Source organism: Thamnophis elegans, chromosome 16, assembly GCF_009769535.1.
Source record: "Thamnophis elegans isolate rThaEle1 chromosome 16, rThaEle1.pri, whole genome shotgun sequence".
Classification (NCBI taxonomy): Eukaryota; Metazoa; Chordata; class Lepidosauria; order Squamata; family Colubridae; genus Thamnophis; species Thamnophis elegans.
The window spans coordinates 24,745,874-24,771,340 of NC_045556.1; the positions used below are offsets into that span (position 1 = coordinate 24,745,874).

Below are 25,467 nucleotides of genomic sequence, written 5' to 3' on the forward strand. Positions count from 1 at the left end.
ATTATAGTAATATAGCAATAGCACTTATATAATGCTTCACAGTGCTTTACAGCACTGAGCTGGATTCTCATTTTACCAATGTTGGAAGAATGGAAGGCTGAGTCAACCTTGAGTGGGTCAGCATCAAACTCCTGATGTGGAGAGCTAACTAGCCTGCAACACTGCATTCTCACCACTGCACCACCCTATATTATAGTTCAGTTCAGTTCACTTTATTTGTATGCCGCCCTTTTCCCTGGGGGGACTCAGGGCGGCTCACAGTTCAAAAGGGGTGGGGGAAGGACAAACAATTTACAACATAAAACATTACATCATTTAAGAACTCAACAGTCATACAATTCGAGTAGGGGTTAGAATCTTTAACCCCAGGCCAGCCGGGATAGCCAGATTTTAAGTGCGGCGCGGAAGGTCTGGAGGGTGGTGAGGGTCCGGATCTCCACAGGGAGTTCGTTCCAGAGGGTCGGAGCAGCCACCGAGAAGGTTCTCCTCCGAGTAGTTGCCAGTCTACACTGGCTGGCTGATGGAATTCGGAGGAGGCCTAATCTATGCGATCTTATCGGTCTAGTGGAGGTGATTGGCAGTAGGCGGTCTCTCAAGTACCTATAGTATACCTATAGTATTAATGTAATACAATTTTTGCATGCTGCTTAACAAGATACAGGTATTTTTCGCTACTGACCAGCGACCGTTAAAAGTTACAATAACATTGAAAAATTAGACTTACGACTGATCCAACCTCGGAGTGTTGGTGGCGATGTGTTCTGTGTTTATATGCAAGTACTGGTGGGAGCATTCTTGACTGTCAAACAATCCAACAGTAAGTAGCCTATGCAAGGAACCGTCAAGAAGGATCTCCCTCTCTCTCACACACCCTCCAAGGCAGCCACGTCCCTTCACTAAGCGGCTTTCCAGCTCCGTTCTCCGCTGCACCTGAAGGGCAAGAGGTCTGTGAGACTATAGTAAAAAAAAAGTTGAGACCTTCCAACTTCATGAGATTATTTTTTCATGAGAAGTTGGAAGGTCTGAAGTACGTCCCACAGACGCCTTGCCCTGCACACAGTGGACAATGGAGCTGGAAAGCAGGTTAGTGAAGGGATGTGGCTGCCTGGGAGGGGTTGGGTGTGCGTGAGGGACGTGTGTGTGTGAGAGAGAGGGAGGGAGAAAGAGAGAACATTGCTGCCAGCCCTCCGATGTTCGATCGGATCTCTCTCCCCCTCCCCTAGCGGCAGTGGCGGAGCTTCAGTGCTTGGCTGGCGGGGAGTTTCTCACTGGCTGCTGGCCCAGCTGGGACGTTTCTCAGCTGGGGCCGGCCCCATGTTGCTGGGATTGCAGGTGGAACCGTGCTGCCTGTGCCGCCTTTGGCCTGCTGAGCACTGGCCTGCATGCCTATTCATAGCTGCAGGCATCGGGCTTATAGCTATGCTGAGCCCAGTACTCTTCAGGTCCTGGTAGGCGCTGCAGATCTCTTATTGGCTCTATGTGGGGCGGCATAGACTGAGAAAAGGAGGACAGGCAGGAGAAAGCCCAACCTGATGTAAACACTGCCTCCAGCCGCCTCTTCATCGTGGTGAAACTCCTCTTTGAAAGGATGATCTGCAAATGGGGGCGAGATTACTACGCTTGCTGAAGGCAGTGGCCTGAGCAGCACCCACGAAGCAGCTGTTTTGTGGATGGTGGGATGGCCTGCTGCGACCCTTCGGGAAACTGGCACAAGAGGCCACTCATCCCACCCACCCCTGCCTCTTACTGGTACATGGGATGCGGGGGGGGGAATTAAGACTTCCCCGAATAGAAGCCCTACTCACTTTTTTGGAGGTCAAAAGATTATCCGATTATCTGGATTCCTTTCAGTCCGGTTTCAGGCCTGGTTACAGCACGGAAACTGCTTTGGTCGCACTGATCGATGATCTCTGGCGAGCCAGGAATAGGGGTCAGTCCTCTATCCTAGTGCTCCTTGACCTCTCAGCGGCCTTCGATACCATTGACCATGGTATCCTTCTGCGACAGTTACGGGAGGTGGGAGTGGGAGGCACCGTCCTACGGTGGTTCTCCTCCTACCTCTCGGACAGGTCGCAGTCGGTGTTGGGCAGAGGGCAGAGGTCGACCCCTAGGCCCCTCAACTATGGGGTGCCGCAGGGTTCGGTCCTGTCCCCCCTCCTATTTAACATCTACATGAAGCCCTTGGGTGAGATCATACGATGGCACGGGATTAAATACCACCAATATGCGGACGACACACAATTGTATCTGTCCGCCCCGTGCCAACTCAGTGAAGCGGTAGAAGTGATGTGCCAGTGCCTGGAGGCTGTTAGGGTCTGGATGGGAACGAACAAGCTTGCACTCAATCCCGACAAGACCGAGTGGCTATTGATGCTCCTTCCCAAAAATGGTCCAGCTATTCCATCCCTTAGCCTGGGGGGTGAAATTATACGCCCCTCAGAGAGGGTTCGCAATTTGGGAGTCCTCCTGGATCCACAGCTGACGTTAGAACATCATTTGTCGGCTGTGACCAGGGGGACCTTTGCCCAGATTCGCTTGGTGCGCCAATTGCGACCCTACCTGGACCGGGAAGCCCTTTGGATAGTCACTCACACCCTCGTCACCTCAAGACTGGATTACTGTAACGCACTCTACATGGGGCTGCCCTTGAAGAGCGTTCGAAGACTTCAGTTAGTCCAGAATGCAGCCGCGTGAGCGATTGTGGGTGCACCTAGGTACACCCATGTTACACCTATCCTCCGCGAGCTGCACTGGCTGCCCATTGGTCTCAGGACACTCTTCAAGGTGCTAGTCGTTACTTTTAAATCCCTGCATGGCATCGGACCTGGGTACCTGAGAGACCGCCTCCTGCCAATTACCTCCCAAAGACCGATACGATCCCACAGACTTGGCCTTCTCCGGATTCCATCTGCCAGCCAATGCCAGCTGGCGACCCCCTGGGGGAGGGCCTTCTCTGTTGCAGCTCCGGCCCTCTGGAACGACCTCCCTGTTGAGATCCGGACCCTTACTACTCTCCCGGCCTTCCGTAAAGCTACTAAGTTCTGGCTGTTTCGGCAGACCTGGGGCTGTTGAAGTATCCAGCCCCACTTTAATTGTGAATGTTGTTGTATTTTAAATTTTGTATTGTCTTATTTATCCCCTTTCCCTTTTTATTGTAAGCCGCCCGGAGTCATTCGGGAGTGGGCGGCATACAAGACCAATCAAACCAAACCAAACCAAAAGAAAATAAGACCCAGACTTACTTATTTTAGGGAAAGCATGATATTAACAGTAGTACATAGTGGAAATTTGTCAAAGAAGGGTTAAGTACCTAAATCATCATGTTCAGAACTATGAATAAAGCTCCCAGAACACATATATACTGTAGTTTTGAGCTCAGAATTACCTTTACAAATTTGAAATTTTTGAATCAAAAGGTTTTTGATATGGAAACAGGATTGACTATGGTAGTAAAATATCTCATTTGTAAGACTGAGAACTTTTTTTAAAAAAACTTGGTTAGGAAAAAACATCTGATTAATTCCTAAGGCAACCGCATGTATCTTCTTTGGTCTCTTCCTTTAGAATAAAATAGGCCTAAATTATATTGCTCAGGACTTGAAAACATCTTACAAACTGTCTCTAGTGCTAGTGCACTTTTGAACACTTGGCACAATTTTTAAAAACTATTTTTAAACGTGCATGCCAATTTCTTCAAAAGAAACTTAAGAAAATAATTTTCAACCTCCCCTTATTTAATGTCTTTCTCAGCATTAGGTTGTAGACCAGAAAATCCATCTCATAACTGTTTCTTCAGGCACATTGATTATACTTGTTAACTGCATTACAAAGTCCATTGACAAATGATTTGGACAGCTTGGTAACTTGTGCTATGTTTAAAAGTTTCTCATTAGAGGGCAAAAAAATGATGGTAACATATTTTTATACCGTATATAACAAAAGTATGTCTGTGCTTTTGAATTCTAGGCCTCCTTTTTACATATGGAGTCACAGGGAGTGGAAAAACGCACACTATGACAGGATCTCCTGGTGAGGGAGGTCTGCTTCCTCGTTGCTTGGACATGATCTTCAACAGCATAGCACCTTTTCAGGCCAAGCGCTACGTGAGTTCAGTCTCCAAGTCTTGGGAATTGGCAGGTTAGCACAAATAAATACAAGGGCCTAAAATTGACAACCATAAGACCTTGAGGAAACGAGGGAGAAGGGAAATTGGGAAAGAGAAGGAAAAAGCAAGTGGAGACGAAGAATCCCCAAACACTTTGCTGAAAATAGGTGGTTCTGAAGGTAACATCTGATTGTACTTGATGCATTTTCAACTTGTTAAAATTGTGAGAGTGAGTGAAGCAGGTCTGCCAGTCTCAAGTAAAGTCACCCCCCTTTTCAAATGAACTCAAGCAATTCTGGACAGGACTGGAGGGATTTAACTGCTTCTTCCTGTGACCCTTAATCCTCAGGTCTTCAAACTTGATGATAAGAATGGAATTGAGGTCCAATGTGAAGTGGATGCTTTACTTGAACGCCAGAAAAGAGAAGCACTCCCAGTTCCCAAGACACCGGTGGGCAAGTAAGTGGCTCTGACTGACTGGGATAATTCAGGAATGTTATGGATGCTTCATTGAAAGAATAACTGCAGATGACTTTCACCTTGGCAGGCGACAAGTAGACCCTGAAATTGCTGACATGATAAATGTGCAAGATAATTGTAAACTGGAAGATGTTGATGAAGACAGTGTCTACAGTGTGTTTGTGTCTTACATTGAAATATATAACAACTACATTTATGATCTTTTGGATGAATCCCCACTTGATCCCACAAAACCAAAGTGAGTAGTTTTTCTTCAATCGGGAACTATGCTAACAAGCCAGTTATAGTAAATGCAAGTAAAATTGTGGTTCAGTGATTTAGATTCAGGGAAAGGTAATGTATATAGTGGATTATAGATCCAGTGGTTGTTGGCTTGGGGAAAATAGGTTCTGTCCGGTTCTAAGCCTGTTTAGCAAGATAGTAGTAGCATCATACTGTTTTGAGCTCTAAATTGAGAGATGTGGCTTTCCCATGTTCAAAGCCTTTGAAAAATATGTTTTAAAAGTCTGCTTTGTCAAAAGACATTGCTAGGTAGGACTTGCTTTTAAGGCTGTTGTTTCTCCTGTTGATACTCTTTGGTTTGACTTGGTATAACTATTAGTTGTTCTCAGAATTTGGACAATTCTTTAACAGGGCATGGGAATGTTTTCTGAGATTTAGTAGCTTTCACGATAACAATGGTTCTTAAGGAAATGCTCTTCAGCTGAATATTTAGTAACAAGGAAAGTCACTTGGGAAAATTATTTTCTTTGGTAGGTGGAACAACTGTGGCACTCCACTGCGGAATGCTGACTTCACGTATGTGGACATTACCCTCCCTCCCTTTGTAGTAATCTGGTCACTTTTTACCTTGTAAAGCTTGTAATGTGACTGTTGCTCTTTATTGTTAGTAGTTTGCATGGACAAGAGAATATGCTTGTATCCCTGTGTGTAATCTGGACGGTCACCTTCGCTTGCCTGGATAAACTAATGGTAGCTGTCAGTCTCCGCAGAAACTAGAATGCATCTATCTAATTCAACATTGTCTTACGTAACTGTCAAATATTGATAACTGATATCAGTAGTTTGCTGAGGAAGTTGCCATTAACTGTTTGAAGCCCCCCTTGTGCGTGCAGAAACGGCTTGCCATTGGTTGCTTTCCTGCATGTATTATAGACTTAATTAGTGCTCTTGAGGCTGATTTCAACCGTGTTATTGTAATGTAGCTACTGAGGAGTCAAGACAAAATGCTTGCATCTACCTCTAGTCATCTTTTGGCTGTGTTGTTTAAACCAGGGGTGTCCAAACTTGGGAACTTTAAGACTTGTGGACTTCAACACCCAGAATTCCCTAGCCAGCATGGCTGGCTGGGGAATTCTGGGAATTGAAGTCCACAAGTCTTAAAGTTCCCAAGTTTGGACACCCCTGGTTTAAATTATTAAAAGGGACTAAATATTTTAGATAATTGATATCATTGGAATATTCCTTTTGCAGGTTTCCTCAATCCAAAATTCTCCGTGAGGATCAAAATCACAACATGTATGTTGCAGGTTGCACTGAGGTAGAAGTTAAATCTACAGAAGAAGCCTTTGAAGTGTTTTGGAGAGGTAAGAAATGGTGTTACTTCCTGAAAATGTCACTTTAAACACTCCATGTTAAATCATTTTGAAAACAGTGTGCTACTGAGTCAAAAAGCCATGAAGGGGTGAAAGGAACTGTGTTTTATTCAGCATGTTTTTGTATTAGCCAACCAGATAATTGGCTGTCTCCTGAAAAGCCCCCAATAGGACTTGGGCGTCCCCTAAAAGTCATGCTGAACTGTCCCATTGATCTGCTTTTTCCTTTTTAAAGCCTTGTGGTTCAAGGGATTATCATTATAAAATAAATCATCTACAAGGTGCAGCATTTCTCTTTTGTTTCTTTTGTATTTGCAGCTGTGACTTTTGGTGGTAAATTGCAAGCAGTTGGAAGGGTGTATTTGTAGCAGAATACATATTCATTAACTGTAATCCTTTTCCATTTAGAATTTACTAGACAGTTTGTGTTCCATTGGGTCCTTATTTCAGAGATATTTCCTTAAACAGAGAAACAGAATGCCCACAGATGGGGGAAAAAACAAGGGGGAGTGACTTCTGACTTTATGCTGGCTTCCCCATTGAATTTTCTTATGGAAAGCTGATGGTGCATTGGAAATCTCCCCCAGTCCCCATTTGCTTTGCTTATGAGAAGCTTGTGGAGAGGAAGTCAGTGGGGAAGCTGGCAAGAAGTTGCAAGTTCAAGGTCAGCCCACAGGTAAATGGCTGCTGCCGGATGAGGGAGGGTGTGACATGTGTGAAAGGTGCAGCACGGATTGGGGAGGTGCATGAAAGTGTGGCACAGGTTGTGGTGCATATGGTGTGTTTTGGATCAGGGAGGGCATGCAGGATTGGGGAGGTTGTTGTGTAGGTAGGAGAGACTTACCCAAGGAACTTGACACCTTCACTGTCAACTTCCCCACTGCCTTGTGGGAAGCTGTCAGGGAGCGTTAGAAATGATCATGTGACCACAATGAGGTTGATGGCTGAACATCCATAACTTTTTCAAATTTTGTTCCTGGAGGAGTAATGAATCCCTGCATTTGATAGTTAGCCTAGTTATGGTATCTAGGTTTAATGATTGTTGCTCTATTGTACACTGTTTTGCCCAGTTAAAGTTTACAAATAAACAGACATGTTTTAATAGTATATGGATAGATGGGTAACATCTGGATGTATTGCATTTTTGTGGCTGTTTATCTCCCTAAGCTCACAACAAAAAGCAATCCAATAAAAAAAGTTAGAGCAATATGCATACATAAAATAAATAACTACTTGAAAACAAAAACAACCAGGTTCATCAACAAAATCCATTCTTGCATCCAGCTGATCAAAGCCATTGTGTAAGCGCCCCGCCGATTGCCAATCCACCAAGCACAGTGGGCCAGCCATGCGGTTAGAACCTTCCTAAAAGTTAGCAGGTTGGGGCAAATCTAAGTGGGGGGGGGGTGTGTTACAAAGATCCTAAATGTTTCTGCCTTTTCAGATAGGGAAGGTGCTCTTCTGCTGTTGGGTTGTTTTTTTTCTTTATTCGTTCCAGGTGCACCATATTCTTTTAGAGACAATAGCTAAAGTGATGGTTTTGATGGATGGACTCCACTTGATCTAAATATTTTTTTTTCCTTTTAATAGGCCAAAAGAAGAGGCGCATTGCACACACTCAACTGAATCGAGAGTCCAGTCGTTCACACAGTGTATTTCTAATTAAACTGGCTCAGGCTCCTCTCAATGCAGATGGAGATAATGTTCTGCAGGTAAAATTAAGGTTGGATAGCAAACAGATGATTTCTTTTTTTTAGTTAACTTTTCAAAAAGTGATAATTGTTCGACCAGTAGCACTGGTCATGATAACTGTTGCTGAGAATCCTGGCTGTAGCGTATGCTTTCCTAAAAAGTCCAGAAATTCTCAACTTTATTTCTGTATATATAGTTTCCTGATTGAAAACCATAACATCTCTTCTCTTGCAGGAGAAAGAGTTAATATCCTTGAGCCAGTTATCACTGGTTGACCTAGCAGGGAGTGAGAGAACAAACAGAACCAAAGCCGAAGGAAACAGACTCCGTGAAGCTGGTGGGTGCTATGATACCAGTGAATGGATGTGTGCGTCTTCTTTCAGTCAAGGATTTCTGCTTTGGATTCAAGTGTACCATTCCTTCAAGCAAGCAGGAGATACTCTTTTAAATTGCCCTTCCCAGCAGAAAGAAACAGGGCTGACTGACATGTGAGGCCACAAAATGACCACAGAGGCCAAGGAAGTTTCTTTAAAAAATTCTTCTCTATCCAGAAGGTTTTTCTGGCTCTTGGTTCTGTATGTTTTTTCTGTAATACAGGAACTAAGATAGCTCTTGTTTCTCATTGTAAGTGATAGATAAAACTTGGAGGAAAATTAATATGGAATTCCTTTAGTTTTGAAAAACTATTCAGGTGAAAAATATTATTTTAACTTTAATCACAAATCCTTGAATCATTCTCAGTCCTTGCTCTTACTAGGCAAAAGTAAAATAGCATATTTATCTATACATTATACTACTTTTCAGGCCTCCTTTCTGCAAAGATGGATATGTATTTGGAACATTTTGCAAAGATGAATATGCATTTTGGGACATTGTTATTTCGGTGGAATTTTCCTAACTTGTGGTGTTTTCTCAGAGTTAGAAAAACTATCAGTTTTCTGGGCAACTGTATGGAAGTAGTTTGGCATATTCTTCTAGAATTTGTTGTACTTTCTAGTTTAGTCTAGAGTCTTGGGATTTCCTCATAGTTCAGTGCTGAATCTGCCAAGATTGGCCTGATGTGGCCCCTGTTGTAAATCTTCCCCATATACTTTCCATAATACTAATTTAGCTAGGGCTTTTCACCACTGTCCAAAATTTAATTAAAATGGTCCTTATATTGGAACTGGAATTTACTCTTTCCCTACCCTTTCCCAAGGATATTGAAAATGCAAAGTGGTTGTTTCCTTTTCATAGGAAAAGGAAACAACCATGTGCTCCCAAAACCAGGAAATTAAGAAATTATTACAAAGACAAACTGTTTCATGAGTAGGCATCCTATCGGATGGTTGTCAGACAAGTGCCATTCACTCTTCCAGGTAATATCAATCAATCACTGATGACATTACGAACCTGCATAGAAGCTTTGCGAGAGAACCAAACTTATGGAACCAATAAGGTGTGTAGTTACTTATTTCTGTAGAGTTAGTTTTTCCTCATTTTCTCAGTTCCTAAACTCTGAGAATGTTTTGTTCTCCTTAATTCTTCAGATGGTCCCTTATCGAGACTCCAAATTGACCCATCTTTTTAAGAATTATTTTGATGGTGAGGGTAAAGTGCGTATGATCGTCTGCGTGAATCCAAAGGCAGAAGACTATGATGAGAGTTTGGTAATTTAAGTTTGTTGTTTAGCTTCAGTTGCTTGAATTTATAAAAACAGTAGCACACACACACATATATATATATATATATATATACACACACACACATATATATATATATATATATATATATATATATATATATATATATATATATATATATATATATATATATATATATATATATGCCTTGCTACTGGGGTGGCTGCCCTTTATAGAAACTTTTTTAAATGCTAGAATATTCTTCCTATTCACATTTCAGAATATGTGCTGTTTTTATATGGTTGCTCATCTCACTCAAAGTGACTCTTGGTGGCAGACAATAAAATCAAAATTAACAATATTAAAGAAATCAGACATTAAACATGGATAAAAATAGAGCAAAGTCACTAGGAGAGATATTATGTATAATACAGTGGTACCTTGGTACGTGGCTGCTTCAAAACTGGTCGAATTTGGATTTTGATGCATTTTGATGTGAAAATGTCACAGTACCCGACCTTTGTTTAGTACCCAACACGCTGCTGGGGGAAGAAGGGGTCAGCTATGGGGAATGAACAGGAAATCAGCTTTGCTGGGAAGGGTGGCCACAGAGGATGGACTGGAAATAGGCTATGCAGAAAAGGTCACTGACATAGGAAAAGGGATAGACAGACAGTCCTTTCCAATTGAAACAAGGGGTTTGTTTGGAACTTGTCCTCTTTACTACCCATCGCACCTCCCAAAATGAATTAATGCCAAGTACCAAGGGACAGACTCCCTCTCCCCAGGGGATCCCCAGGCTTGTGGAAAATACAGGTTTTGAGAAACATTTACAAGAAAACAACCAAGCTCAGAGAGCACCAAGGAATCCACAGTTCAAGCCTGAGCTACAAATATATTCTTCCATTCTTCTAATACTCTTTTTTTTAAAAAAAAAATATTGATAGCAAGTTATGAGATTTGCAGAAATCACCCAAGAAGTGGAGGTTGCACGACCTGCTGACAAACCTCTGTGTGGACTAACTCCTGGTCGGCGATTTAAGAACCAGGTTTTCAGAGAGGAGCTCTCCCGACAGCTGGAAATCCGAGGTGGACCTGTTGATGGAGGTAAATCTTTAGGTTGGTTAGATCACCTGAGACTAATAACAATAGAAATGTCTCCTCCTAGCAATTGCCTTATATAGTTCTTCTGCCTTTACTTACCATGCAGACTCTGATCTTTGTGGATTCAACTAAGTGGCCTGTTTTGTTTCTCTAGACAGAGGCCCCTTGGTCAGAGAATTGCTCCTGCAGAGTTTCCCTCCAGTGCCTTCCTGTGAACTTTTGGACATCAATGATGACCAGACCCTGCCTCGGCTGATTGAAGTGCTTGAAAAGCGGCACCACATTCGGCAGAAGCTGTCAGAAGAGTTTAGCAAAAATGGTTAGTGCTTGGCACCAAGTTGTCTTGTCCTGGCTATAAGTGCATAAATTGTGAGGTTCCTCATGGGAGGGAAAGAATCAACTGATTGCTTACTGAAATCAGCAAATACAGTAGCCTGAAAAATAATCAGAAGAGGTAGTAAGTCTTCCACAAAAAGCTCTTAGAATGTGTGTTTGTCCAAGATCCCGTACCTGGGATTTTCCTGTCATACCTGTTGTAAATTGGGAGCCTTTGCATACCTTAGGGTTGTACATCACTTATGCCCATTCTTGGATTGGATGTTTTGCTCACAGTCACTGATGCCACCATGACCTCTCATTTGGATGACTGCCATGCACTCTACACGGGGCTGCCCTTTCATGTTTCTATAATAAACAGAATCAGCTATAGAAATCAAATGTCTTTTTCTGTTCTAGTTCTATGTGTAAAGAACATGTTGCAGGAACTTGATGCCAGCATTGTATCCAAGGAGAACTTTGCACATGTGAAAATGGCTGAAAGAGAAAAAATTATAACAGGACAGAAAACTGAGATAGAGCGACTAGAGAAGAAAGCAAAAACTCTGGAATATAAGGTTTCTATTTACTGTTTGATGATTAAGTATAGCACTCCTTTGTAAATATTTCTGCTCAGAAATAAAATCTTGGATTGCTGAAGTAGTTCTCCATTTGTTGATGGATTGTAATTTCTTGACATGAGGCAGACCTGAGAGGTTAGCAAGCTTCTACGATAATGGGCGACATCATGCATTCTGTGCAATACCACAAGGGCTGACACATTTTGAACACTAAAAGGGAGACACCAATTTACCCAACAAGTTTGAAAACATAATTTTTGCAACCATCACCAACTGTTTGCTAACTGTGATGGTTGCTAACTACTTTTATGATATCAGTTGCAACGCTAACTACTTTTATGATATCAGTTGCAACGCAGGGTCTTGCTTTGCCAAAAAACAAAAAAGTTGTGCTAAATTTTGTGGAGGTGAGTTTTCAGAATAGCAATAGCACTTAGACTTTTATCTGCTTCACAGTGCTTTATAGCCTGTCTAAGTGATTTACAGTGCAATCATTGTTCCCAACAATCTGGGTCCTCATTTTACTGATCTCAGAAAGTTGGAAGGCTGAGTCAAGCTTGAGCCATTGAGAATTGAACTGCTGAACTACCAGAGGTAGCCAGCAGTACTGCAGTCCAACCACATTGCAATCTCTCATGCCAGATTGACATCCTGGAGAAAACAACAGCAATTTATGAAGAAGAGAAGCGCAACCTGCAGCAGGAACTAGAAAGCAAGAGTCAAAAGCTGCAGCGTCAAGTTTCAGACAAGCGTCGACTAGAAGCTCGTTTACAGGGCATGGTGACAGAGACGACAATGAAATGGGAAAAGGAATGTGTGAGTATGACTGGTTTACTGAACCACAGGGCTGGGGAAAAGCCATTTCCTTTTAGAAGACATCGCTGGAAGGGTTTAATGCCATCTCTGGAAAGTCTGGCTGATTTACTTGATTGTCATATAATTTAACAATAAATTATTGCTATAATTTATTCATGCAAGAGTTAAGTAAACAGTTGGCAGCAATATTTTTTAAAAAAATAAAGAAAAATAAATGGAAACAGAGTAAATGTTGTAATTGCAATAAATGTTCAGAATAACAGAGTTGGAAGGGATCTTGGGGGTCTCCCAGTCCAACCCCATACTCAAGTAGGAGACCCTATACTATTCCAGACAATCTCTTCTTAAAAGGCTCCAGTGATGAAGCGCCCACAACTTCTGAAAGCAAACTGTTCCACTAGTTAATTGTTCTCATTGCTAGGAAATTTCTCCTTAATTGCAGATTGCTTCTCTCCTTGATTAGTCTCCATCCATTGTTTCTTGTCTTCCCTTCTAGTGCTTTGGAGAATAGGTTGACCCTTCTTTGTGGCACCCCCCTCCCCCATCTTATTTTGGAATATTGCTACCGTGTTTCCCCAAAGATAAGACCTAACCATAAAATATGCCCTAATGCATCCTTTGGAACAAATTAATATAAGACCCAATCTTATTTTCACAGAAACATGGTATCACGTCACATCAAGTCTTTCTTTTCACTAGACTAGACATACCCAATTCCTGCAACCACTCATCATATGCTAATCATCTTGTTGCTCTCTTCTGCACTCTAATATAGTGACTAAAACTGGATGCAGCATTGTAAGTGTGGTCTTACTAAGGCTTTATAAAGCGGTACTAGTACTTCATATTATCTTGATACTATCCCTGTTTAATACGGCCCATTTTTGGCTACTGCCACAGAATTCTGGCTCATATTTGAGTGATTGTCCTCCAAGATGCCCCTCACAGTTATTGTTATTGAGCCAGGTTTCACCTAATCTGTACCTGTATATTTGATTTTTCTTTCCTAAGTGTAAAACCTTATTTTTCTCTACATTGAATTTCATTTTGTTAGATAGGACCCAATGTTCAAGTCTCAAGATCCATCTGGATTTTGACCCTATCTTCAGGGGTGTTGACTATTCCTGTCAGTTTAGTATCATCTGTAAATTTGATGTGTTCCTCTTCTATTCCATCATCTAAACCATTTATGAAGATGTTGAAGACACATCTGAAAACTGTCAGCAAGTTATAAATCCACCTGGTGGTGATACTGTCTATCCTACATGTTTTTAGCTTACCACGAAGTAGGTTATGGTCTACTTTGTCAAATGTCTTACTGAAATCCAGGTATACTATCTCCACTGTATTTCTCTGGTCTACTAATTTAGTGACTTTCTCAAATAATGAAATAAGATTTGTTTGGCATGATCTGTTTTGGACAAACTGGTGTTGGCTTCTGATTAGAACTTTGCTTGCATCTAGGTGTTCACAGATTTGTTGTTTGATTATCTTTTCCAGGATCTTCCAGGGACAGAGGTTAGGCTGATTGGTCCGTAGTTTTCTGGATCTGTTCCCCCCCCCCCTTTTTTTGGGGGGGGGAAGATGGGAATCACATTAGCTCTTTTCTAGCCCTGTGATAGTTCTCCAGTGCCCCAAGCTCTATGGAAGATATGGTTCAAGGGTTCCGAGATCACATCTGCCGTCTCCTTTCAGAACTCTGGGATGTAATTTAATTTGAAGTCATTTAGAGCAGACACGTGTTCTCTTCCCATTTCTCTTGCTTATTTTAATTTGTATTCCTAGTCTTTCTTTAACAGTTATGGTTTGGTAGGTTGGACTATTTTTTGCTTTTGTGTCAAAACAAAAACAAAGCAAAGAATGAATTAATCAGCTCTGCCTTCTCTCTACTGCTTGTCACTTCCTTGCCGCCTTCTCTCATTAGTGGACTGATTGTTTCCATGACTTTTTTTTATATGTTGAAAGAACCTTTGTAATTATTTTGTCATTTGTTGCAAGTCTTGCTGGATTCAGAAGCAGAGAACACTTGTGACCCCAAGATGATATTGCAAGGTTGCTCAGATTTAAGACCAAGTAACATGGCTGACAGGTGGCTCAGGTAGAGATGGCCCAAAATAAAAGGTTAATTTGGGCCAAAGCTGATGCAAAGGCAATATTAGATTGCCTTAAAACAGGGAATGCTACCAAGTGGACTAGAACAATCCAGTCATCATCTACTGACTGGCTCTGTAACATTCTGAAGGAACACCTAACAACGAAACCTGCTACAAAAAGTGCCCAAGTGGGTGGCCCCCATTGGTTTGATCCTGAATGCCAGCGGCTGAAGAGGAAACTGAAGGCAGCCATGAGGCTTGCCCAGAGGAATCCCACTGCTCAAACACAAGCTGAGATGTTGCACACAAGAAGGGAATATAAAAACATCATAACATTAAAGAAAAAAAGTTTTGCCATTTCAATCTGGTCAGAACTTGAGTTGGCTGCCAGAAATCATAATTCAGGAACATTTTGTACTCTGTAGCAGGTTCCTGAAGGAACAGAGATTTGCGTTCGACATACCAATCTCTGCTGAGGACTGGGAGAATTATTATTATTATTATTATTTTTACGTGTTTAAATGTTTTATTCATTTTCATTTTCAATTTTGTACATTCACTTATATACTGAATATTTGCAATAATAATAATATAATAATAAAAAAAGAAAAACCCCAACCTAAACACAACTCATAACCTATCACTTTCATGCACCCCTTCTTCTCCCCCTCCAACTTTCCTTTCTCCCTCCAACGATCACCCCTCTTACTTCCCTTTCCCCTCCTATCTTCCTTTCTCACCTTCCTCACCCTCCTTCCCCTCTCATCCTCCTTACATTCCCCTCTTCCTCCCTCCTTACTTCTCCCTCTTCCTTTCCTCTACTTCTCACTTTGGTGCATTTCTCTATTCCTAAAAAAAAAAAAAAAGAAAAAAAAAAGAAAAATAAAAAGAAAAGATAAGGATCAACAGTATACAAGTGTATTCTTCTTATTCTATATATTGAAACTATATCTCCACCCACCCACCCACCCCCAATGAACCCCCCTCCCTAATCCCCTCCGACTTCCCAGGTCCCACACCCGGCATAGTTCAGTACCATTCACCTTCTAAAATATCTTATTAACAATAATAATGAAAATAAAATAAAAAGAACACTCCGAAAAAGAAAAAAAAATGAAAAAATAAATAAAAATAAAAAAAATTAAAAATCTTTTGCATTATGCTCAGCCTCCCATCATTCTTAAAATTTAAACAGTGTAAATCATTCCATTTATATTTTGTCCTCGTCTCTTACTTCTTTGATATTTACCCCCTTCTTCCTGTAGACTCTCCAGATAGCCTTTCTTAACCTTATATTCAAATATTAGTTTAAACAAAAATCGATTTATCTTCAAATACAGAGCAGTCTAATCATACTTTTGCTACTCATCTTCGTACCCTTCGTTTCTCATCTCCATTCCTCCCAAGCCCAAATTCCATAAGATTAGGATCTCGCTCTTCACTTTAAAATCCTGAGCTTTTTATGTTATACTTCAAGCATGTAAATCCGTAAAATATGTGCCCAAAATCCACACCACTTCATTCAATCCCAAGATCCCTTCATCGATATCCCACTCCACCTTCCCTTCTGCCCCACTCCTCCCGACTCCATTCATCCCAAACCGCATTTCAAATAAATCTTAGTCCCCGCTTTCCTCACAGAAAACAATTCATGCGCAGTTTGGATTGAAATTCAAATAAGTCCTATAAAAGTCCCGTATAATATCTGTCCAAAATAAGCAATGCTTCTTTCCATTCCCCATCGGTACACAGCTTTGCCATTTCACACCAGACAGAAATCCTAAAATTTTAATCAGTCCAAGAGCTTAGAAAGTATTTTAAAGACATCGCTGGATCCACATTCCTTACTCTTCTGCCCTTCCGGAAAGAGAAGGCAACCCTCTACCTTATGACCACGTGTCCCGCTGCTTTGAAAATATGGCTAAATCCTCAGTTTCGGCTCTTCTGCCTCTCCAGTAGGGGGAGAACAACTCCCTCCTTCTTGTAACCAAGTGAACTGCTGCTTGTCTTTCCTTCACCTTGTCCCTCCGCATTTCCGAGTGAATCAAGAAGCCCCGCCTTCAGAGTTTTACAATAAAAGTCCCGAGCTTCCGAAACAGAATTAATACGAAATCTTTGATTTTCGAGTGTAACTGTGATTCCAACTGGAGCTTCCCATTTATACTGTATTTGACGATTTCTAAGTTCTTGGGTTAAAGAAGTATAGCCTCTCCTTGCTTGCAGCATCTGGAGCGGGATTTCTTTAAAGACAAACAAATCATGGCCATCGATTCGGAGCCTGTTGTTGTGAAACTTTTGGATGATCGCATTCCTGGATTCTCTTGTGAAAAAGTATATAATTATGTCTCTTGGTAGCTGTCGTTGTTCTGCTACACACGAATTCTGGCGATAGATTTTTCGAATATTCCAATCAAAATTGAATCCCGGACCTCCCACCGCTTGGCTGAAAGCTTCTACAAACGTCTGTTTCAAGTTCTCTCCTTTCTTTTCGGGCAGTCCTCTGACTCTTATTGCAGACGCTTTTCTGTTATAATTTATCATTGTAAGTTGTGTTTGAGTATCTCTAATCTCTTGTTGTAATGCTTGGATGTTGGAAGTCAAATTAGAATTAGCCTCCTCCAAAGTTTCCAGCTTAGTCTCCATTTCTTCGATATAATCTGTCAGAGTAGACATAGCTTCAAACATATCCACCTTTATTTGGGCAATTTTAGTCTGTATTTTGTCGCATAAATCCAGCACAAATTCTTTGATTTCTTGTTTAAAATCATTGAGTATTTGAAAAAGAAGCTCCTGTGTCAAGGAATCTCCAGTAGGGGGTGTAGGAGGCAAAGGCAGCGATTTACTAACAAGTTCTTTAAGCACATGCGGGGGGGATTTTTTTGCCTGCTTAGACCTGGGAGGCATTATAGATAAAAGCTGAGAATAAACAGATAAACAGTGTCTTCACTTGGTCAGTTCTCAATAAATTATTTGTAGATTTTGCTTGTTAATGAGTAGCAGTCTCCGGGGAGATAAAGCTGGTTAATTACGTCATCAATCACCAACACAGTAAAAACGCCATTTTGTAACCGGTTGAACAAAGAAGTTTCAAAGGAAAAACAAGGCTGGTGTTTAGATAGTTATAAAAAAAACATCACAGGAGTAAGACCCGCTCGTGTTAGCCTTAAGTTGCTTTAAGCAATTTATCATTGTCCTGAGGGGGGGGATCGCCTGTCTAGGGCTGCAAAAAGGCAGCTGCGAGGAACTGGCTGGAGATAAGAGCTCAGTTACGCTGGATCTCTTCTCCGTTCGCAGCCCCAAAAAAAAGAAAAAGGGCTGTGAACTACGAATAAATCCTAGCACCTGAGCTTCTGCCTGCCCCTTTCTGCCAGAAAGGGGTGATATCTATTGATCTTAATTAGATATACAGACCAGAACTCTGAGAGGGGCTCCGTTGAGCTCCTTCGGTGACAGGCTCCGCCCCCAGGAAGCCCGGACTGGGAGAATTATTATCAGTGTTTGTTTGCTTCCACGGAACCTGTAGAGAAACGGGTCTTTAAGCAGTGATCTAGCAAACACTAGAACTCTCCCCCCAAGGGGAGGCAAGACAAGGGTGTATCCTGGCCCCATCATTTTTTAGTGTATATATCAACGACATGCCAGGTACACATGCTGATGATCCTAAATACTTACTATAACAGCTTGCTTTATGCTGATGATATGGTTTTATTATCATATTCGCTAGTAGGATTACGTAAGCTATTAAGAAGATTCAGCTCTTATTGCCAGGATGACTCCCTAATTATCAGTAAATCTAAATAAAAAATAATGGTGTTTGGAAAACACCATCAGAGACATAGGTGGCAATTAGATGGTGAACCAATTAAACAGTATATTTGTATATTTGTATACTTTTTCCAAGACTGGATCTTGGGCTTGCCATCATCAACAGAGTACACTTAGACAAAAGCTTGTTTGAATTTATTGCTTAAACTAAAGGACCATAGTTCCCCAGGTTTCCCAGCCCATTAATCAAGGTTTATAAAGCTAAGGTTATCCCTATGCTCTTGTATGGAGCAGAGGTTTGGGGTCTATATTCAACCACAGCCCTAGAACAAATACAGTCCCAGCACTTGAGATGTATTTTGGGTGTAGATCCAAGAACATCTACTGCAGCAGTTAGAGCTGAATTGGGAATTCATACAATTCATGCACTATCCAAAATTAGAGCATATAACTACTGGTGCAAAGTCAATGAAATTGAGGCTGATAGACTCCCCAAGTTATGTCTACTAGAGCAAATAAAATTACAATCACAAATCTCCTAGATCACCAAACTAACAAATTTTGTAAGAAGCTCTGGCCTTTCTGTCTCTTGCGTAATATGAGAACAAAAAAAGAGCTGCCCAAATAATCAAGGATATAGAAGCACAAAATGACAGAGCTATCCTTAGTAAGATGTGTAATTTGAAATGGCTGAGTAAATACAAACATACTTTCAAGTAGACGGCGATTTGCAGTTACAACTGCCAAGACATCTTGGGGAGATATTTACGGGAGCGAGATTCAAACAGCTTGACCCAATGGTCAGATAGGGGAGATTCCATTCTATATTCTACAATGAGCGTCTCTGCATTTGTGGAGCGGAAGAAGCAGAAGACCTGGCTCACATCCTATTGGATTGTTGCTTGTATAAGGGGGTGAGAGACGGGGACCTTGGTCTATATACCAAAGGAATAACCCATTGGGATCCCCATATCAAAACAACTCATGTGCAGCCAGAACGGAAAAATAACTTTTAACACAGCACAGTGCTTTAACAAAATGGTTCGGTTGAGATCTGCATATGTGGGACTGATTGGGGGTGACACCAAAATATAATTTTATCATATTTTATCTATATCTTAATTTTTTGTAATCTATTCCAATTTCATTTTAATCCCAATTTTATCCCAATTCCATTTTAAATTGTATTTTATCAAATTTTAGTAATAATTTGTTTCTGGATCTTTGCATTTTGATATGGCTAATTAATAAAACTCAATGCATAACTCTTTTATCTAAATTAATGATGCTTATACATGTAGATTGAATTCAGTAAAATTGGTGATCTCACCCTTACAGCACCAGATTCCTCAAGATTCACTTGTGCTATGGTAGCACAATTGTTCTGCTTTGGGACAATAGTGGATAAAATTAAGTATTCTAACCAAGGCCTTTCAGTAATTAAGCTTAATGTGCTCTAATATTTTAACAAAACAAAATAAAACTCAGAGCCACCTAAAATAAAACAAAATGGCTGAAAAGTTGCCCTCCTTTTTATGGTGGTTGTGTTACGGCATCCTTGCTGTGCTTGGGCAACTGTTAAAGACTTGAAACAGCACTGCTGAAAATTTAGCCATTCAGTGATTGTCAACCAGAATGTATCCCTTAAGCCAGGAGGGGCAACAAGGTGCCATTCAGATGTTGGGCTGTAGCCTCTGTCTTTTGTCATGGTGGTAAGACCATGATTAGGCATTCATTAATGTCTAAAGAGGGAGATATTGTGGGTCTTGTTTTAAGGCAAGTGTAGCCAGCATTACTGAACCATAGGCTGCATTTCCTTGGAATACAAATATGTGGCCATAGCTGGAAATAGTAGGTTTCAACCCATGCCTTCATTTTCTGACAACTGGTATGTCTTCTTACGACTTAACTAAAATTACTTTGAAGTAAAAATATTTCTTTATTTTTGTCCATTAAAATTACTGGCGTTACTGTTTTCCTGCCGTATAGTATAGTAACGTAGCTGATAATTTTTCAGAATGTAATATTTCAACAGGCATCTATTTCACTTTAGAGACATGTCCTTGCAATCAAAAACTCATCAATCAGTTAATATTGCATTGGTTAGTATATCATGTGTAATGGTAGCCTGCCTTCTTACCATGCAGGAGCGGCGTGTGGCAGCCAAGCAACTGGAGATGCAGAATAAACTTTGGGTGAAAGATGAGAAACTAAAGCAGCTGAAAGCCATTGTCACAGAGCCTAAGAGTAACAAACCTGAGAGGCCTTCCCGGGAAAAAGATCGGGAGAAAGCTCTACAAAGATCATTGTCTCCTCCCCCAGTACTTGTAAGCTTCTTTTGAGAATGAATGTGCACATTAGCCACTGTGGCAAGTGAATCTGGGCAGTCAAACTCCTGTGGCTGGGAGACTATACTTCAGCCAGGAGAATTCTCTGAAAGCCACCTCCTCGAATTAGCTTTGAATCTTTCTATTTATGCATGTTTTCTCTTTCTAACTCTGCTTAGTACAGAACGGAAGGAGATGGGGCTGAATCCTATGAAGGTTTTGTCGTGGTGTTCTTTTCTTTTTGCCTTATTCACTAACTGCACCTTTCTTCAGTTTTCTAGTAACTGTATCCCTCACCTGCCTAACAACCATGATCTCCCTGCCAGAAGCCAGCCACAGCTGCATAGGCGTTCAAATTCTTGTAGCAGCATTTCCGTGGCTTCCTGCATCTCGGAATGGGAGCAGAGAACACCTACTCAGCACAGCAAGCCTCCTGACAAGGGTGACAATGGCCTCCCTAGAGCCAGGAGTAGACTACAGGAGCCAGAACAAGCCAGGCCCTGGGTCATGTCAGAGAGAAGGCGGGGCATGTGCTGGACAGGACTTCTGGCAGCTTCCAGCACTAGAGAGCCCCTAGAGCTAGAAGAGGACTTGTGCTGCAGGGTCAGTGTTATGTAACAGCTGTGGTTACCCCTGGCTGAATGGCTGGTAATGGTGGGCACAGCCATTCATGACTGAGAAACATACCTCACCCCCAGGGGAGTTGTAGACACAGAACAAGAGAACGGCTGTAGATTCACGCTTCTTTTTAAAAGACGGGCTAATCTGAAGCAGCCTCTTGCTGCCCAGGCCAGCTGGGGTCAAGGGTCTCCCATCAGGCTGATTGGTCATCCTGTGAGGTTCTGTCCCCTCCTCTTGCCATTTGGACACTATCCTGATGTCTTCACATTGACAATGTGTTTGTGTTTACGTACTTGTTTACTTGACAAATCTTTAATTTTGGGTAATTAGTTTGAATCAAACTAAGTAGAAATTAGCTTCTCAAGTAAATCTAAAAAAAACACACTTATTTTGGAACTTCAAAGAAATTCTGATATCTTGCAGTGATGCCCTTAATAGTAAAGGCTGCAGGTCTTTAGTAAAAATAGTAAGGTCACTTAGGCCTGAAGGGGATTGCTACTTTGCAGCTTGGGAACGGCTTACTACTCCCTGCCTTTTTTCTATGCTCATAATCCTGTGTGGAAAATGCACTTTTGTATTTTATGTGTATGTGCATACATAAAATGATCTTTGAATGATCTTCTGGACCATGCCCTGCTATTCTGCATTGCTCGGGGATGCAGAGTGCATAAAAGCAGAATCTTTGGGGTATGGCCTCAAAATGTGGCATTCTTTGCTCTCTTGGTGCTTCCGATTTCTTGGATTTTTACCTGCTGAAGCCTGGAAGGATCTTAAACTACTGACCCAAATTTATTGACAGAGGGCTTCGGCTAGTCTGCAGTTGTCAATGCGTGCTTGTTTTTCCTCTTCCTATAATACAAATAATTCCATATACACCTCCAGTATAATCTCAATAGCATATGTTGGGTTAGGGTTAACTTGCTCAACTGTCCCTGAGATAAGCTTAGGAAACTTGCCTACTAATTTTATGAACTTCCTTTGCTGATCTCCCAGAATGCTCCTCCTGTCCGCCTTCGCCACAGACGGTCTCGCTCAGCAGGAGAGAGGTGGGTGGATCATAAACCTCCTTCCAATATCCAGACTGAAACAGTCATGCAGCCACAGGTCCCCCATGCCATCATGGTGACCTCTGCAAACGAGAAGGCCCTGGCCAAGTGTGACAAGTACATGCTGACCCACCAGGAGCTGGCCTCGGATGGAGAGATTGAGACCAAACTGATCAAGGTAAACTGTTAGGCAGCCCAGGAGACTCTTGCTATCCTTGGAGCATTCTGTCTTGTGCATCAAGTTTCTACAGAGCCCTCCAAGAAAGTGGCCTTGTTGACCACAAAGTACATGTTTCTTTTTATTCTGCTACATCGTTCTCCACACTGCAACCAGGGGGGCTTTTCTACAATTCCTGGTGCTGTTGGGCGGAAGTGTTAAACTGGAGCAAGGCTGGCTGTAGTCTTGAATTCCTTGCCAAGTGGTCTGGGGCTCTCTGCTCAACCATCTCGGATTTCTATAAAATTTGGTGTGAACATACACACACGTCCCCAGCGAACATTGGTAAAGTGTTACGTTTGCCGACGCAATATTTGTGGAAATATAGTCATTTGTTTGACCCTGTACTGCAGCCTTCTACAGTAGGACTCTGAGGTTCCAGAACTTTGAGACATAATATCTCCAGCAATATTTTGTTGAGAGAAACACAATTTGGCCATCTTGGACAACATTTTGTGCTCTATTAAACACAATAATAAAAACATTCTCATGAGCGATCTTCATCTAGATAATTTGCAGCAAAGTTGGCTGAAAATTACTGTTGCTCGAAAAAAGGTTAAAGTTTGGCTTTTTATATCTGGAAGGAAAGGTATGAGAAATGTGAAACTTTGTGTGTAATAACATAGCCACACAAGGTTTTTGAGTATAAAATTTCATTCTCCTGCTTTCCAAAAGTTCATAAACTGAGTGTAAAGTTGACGTTTTTGTAAAAATGCCAAAAATAAAGTATTTTCAGCCCTTTTTCAGCTTTTACAAAACAAGATCATCTGGAAACTCTGTGAAATCATTCTAATTAGAAAGAGCAGAACTACATCTTATTTGCGTGCTTCCAGCGCCTTCAGGTTGACAATGTCAATTCCCAGAAGCAACACTAAAGAACATGGCGCATAAATTCAATAATAAATAAGCAATCGTTCATATGAACAGTATGGACTTTGGCTTGGGAACCATATAAAATACCCATTTTAGGCTTGGGAACCTAGGATAAGCTGCTCAGTTGCCGGCCTGGTTTTTTTTTACCTTGACTTTTCTAAAATCAGACCACTTGACATGGAATGACCTTATAATTTGTTACTCAGGGCGGTAGAAACCCAGTGGAGCTTTTGTTGTCTGTGGGCTTTATTCCTGTAAAATGGGTATAATTTAGTTGGTTTGTACTTCTGGGAGATCAGAAAAAGAGCCTTTTCTTCTAGTTTTAACTTACATATGTATAAGAATGTAATGAGAATAAGTTATTACATTGTCAATTGTACCAATAAATTTCTCTTTTCAAAGGTTTTCTGAAATAGATTTTGTTTTCAAAGGGCGATGTTTTCAAGACCAGAGGAGGTGGACAGGCTGTTCAGTTCACTGAAATAGAGACCTTGAAACAAGAGTCACCAACAGGGTGAGTCACAACCAACCCAAACGGTTTTGCCCTTTCATGTTCAGTGGGAGTGGAAACTGATGTGATTCCTGGGTGTTAATGAAGATGATGATCAGGCCTTCAATCTTTTGTGCATAATCTGGGTTCCGAGAAGGCCAGGAACTCCCGTAGGTATCTTCTGCTCCTGGGTAAAATTGTAAAAATGCAATTTTTACAAATGAAATTACAAATTGGAAATATCCCCAGGTTAATATAAAATAAGGGCAGACTCAATTGATGCCAGCCTTTCCCTCATTCTGTGCCTGGAACTTTCAAGCAGGAGATTAACCTCGGAACTATTTCAAACCTTAGCAACCTTTTTCTTTTCTATTCTTCCAGACGCAAGCGGCGGTCGTCTCCCTCAAGCCCTCGCCTCCCCGAGGAGGCTTCGGAGTCAGAATGGACTGATGTAGAAACACGGGTACGTCAGGAGTGTCTTTGGCAGAGGATGGGATGGGTGTTCCCGAGTCACCTCCTGACAGCTTCCCTTGTCTTTTTTTTTGGCCAGTGTTCAGTCGCAGTGGAGATGAAAGCAGGTTCCCACCTTGGGCCTGGCTATCAACATCATGCTCAGCCCAAGTAAGTTCTCCGAGTTCCTCTCATCCTGCAAACCTATCAAGTACCCAGCTTCCTCCAAAGCTCCCAAGAGAGGCTGGGTACTTGATAGGATCTGGGTGCTGGTGTGGGAGTCGGATAAAGAGCTAGTGCTTAGAACTGAAAATAGACTTCACTATTGAGGTTTGGCCTCTTGCAGATAAGTGCTGGCTATGCTGTGGAAGTGATCTGTTCAGCTCAGGGAAGAACACTGACAGTTGTGCAAGGCAGGAAAGAGGGCATCCGAGGTAACAAGAGGTCAATGCGAGTTCTTTAAAATCAGAACCTGCCAGTTATTGGTTTTCTAGCTACAGGGAGGGATGGATTGTACAACCAGCTTGTTCTCCATGCAACTCTCCCTGGTGGCGCCTGAGTTTCTGTTTCACACACTCCTTTCACTCTTATTATGCAGCGGTTTAGGCTCTAAGTCTTTCTGGGAGGGGAAATTGAGTTTCAGCCCAATGTTAAGCTATCTGTTTGTTTGTATAGAACTGCAGCCTTTTTGAGCATGATTGGGGATTACAGTCTTGTCCTTTCTTTGCAGACGCAGGAAACCCTGAAGCTTGGAGATTTCTGCTGGGGTTCCTCTTTCAACTAAAGTTTCAGGCTACATAGCTGGCTATGCTAGAAAGTGACAAAAGGGAAATTAAATAAAAAGTGCCTCTCGATCCTCATCTACATCATGACTTTGAGGAAGATGATGACCTCATTTTATTATTTTATGCATTTCTCTGTCTCCTTGCAAAGTTTTTACTCCATTTTTCTTCTCATACTTCAACACTTGTTTCCATGCCTACTTTTAGGGGACTGTTGCTATTTATTTGTCATCATGCACTTTAGTATCTCTGGGTAGCATTTTGAATGTTGCATTTAGAAAGAGCTGTCTTTTGGGTTTCCTTTAAAACTGGTGCTTTCCCCAGGAAAGTTGTATACACGAGACAGCATGGTTTTCTGCCATATAATTGAACTAATGGGAAAGGTTCTTTGCTATACAGAATGTCAGTGTATTCACGATGATTAGACAACTTTGTAGTGACAGATCCAGAGCTGATGTGACTTTTTCAACTGAATTTGCAAATAAAAAATTCA

General features: G+C 41.5%; 1 protein-coding gene across 5 annotated transcripts in view; it reads left to right on the forward strand.

Moving 5' to 3' along the window:
- KIF23 (kinesin family member 23) overlaps nucleotides 1-25,467 on the forward strand; it is a 33,016-nt gene extending 7,549 nt beyond the window's left edge. For 2 of the 5 annotated variants that reach the window (XM_032232895.1, XM_032232899.1), the window contains 20 exons: nucleotides 3,967-4,103; nucleotides 4,455-4,564; nucleotides 4,653-4,823; nucleotides 5,342-5,383; nucleotides 6,059-6,171; nucleotides 7,771-7,892; nucleotides 8,107-8,209; nucleotides 9,231-9,310; nucleotides 9,402-9,521; nucleotides 10,442-10,601; nucleotides 10,753-10,917; nucleotides 11,334-11,491; nucleotides 12,137-12,310; nucleotides 20,316-20,495; nucleotides 20,769-21,098; nucleotides 22,110-22,340; nucleotides 23,684-23,766; nucleotides 24,124-24,205; nucleotides 24,293-24,363; nucleotides 24,923-25,467. In XM_032232895.1, coding sequence (XP_032088786.1) covers nucleotides 3,967-4,103; nucleotides 4,455-4,564; nucleotides 4,653-4,823; nucleotides 5,342-5,383; nucleotides 6,059-6,171; nucleotides 7,771-7,892; nucleotides 8,107-8,209; nucleotides 9,231-9,310; nucleotides 9,402-9,521; nucleotides 10,442-10,601; nucleotides 10,753-10,917; nucleotides 11,334-11,491; nucleotides 12,137-12,310; nucleotides 20,316-20,495; nucleotides 20,769-21,098; nucleotides 22,110-22,340; nucleotides 23,684-23,766; nucleotides 24,124-24,205; nucleotides 24,293-24,363; nucleotides 24,923-24,938 — 2,648 coding nt within the window. In that variant the 3' untranslated portion in view covers nucleotides 24,939-25,467. The remainder of the gene's footprint in view (nucleotides 1-3,966; nucleotides 4,104-4,454; nucleotides 4,565-4,652; nucleotides 4,824-5,341; nucleotides 5,384-6,058; nucleotides 6,172-7,770; nucleotides 7,893-8,106; nucleotides 8,210-9,230; nucleotides 9,311-9,401; nucleotides 9,522-10,441; nucleotides 10,602-10,752; nucleotides 10,918-11,333; nucleotides 11,492-12,136; nucleotides 12,311-20,315; nucleotides 20,496-20,768; nucleotides 21,099-22,109; nucleotides 22,341-23,683; nucleotides 23,767-24,123; nucleotides 24,206-24,292; nucleotides 24,364-24,922) is intronic. The other 3 variants (XM_032232897.1, XM_032232896.1, XM_032232898.1) reach the window with 3 other exon arrangements.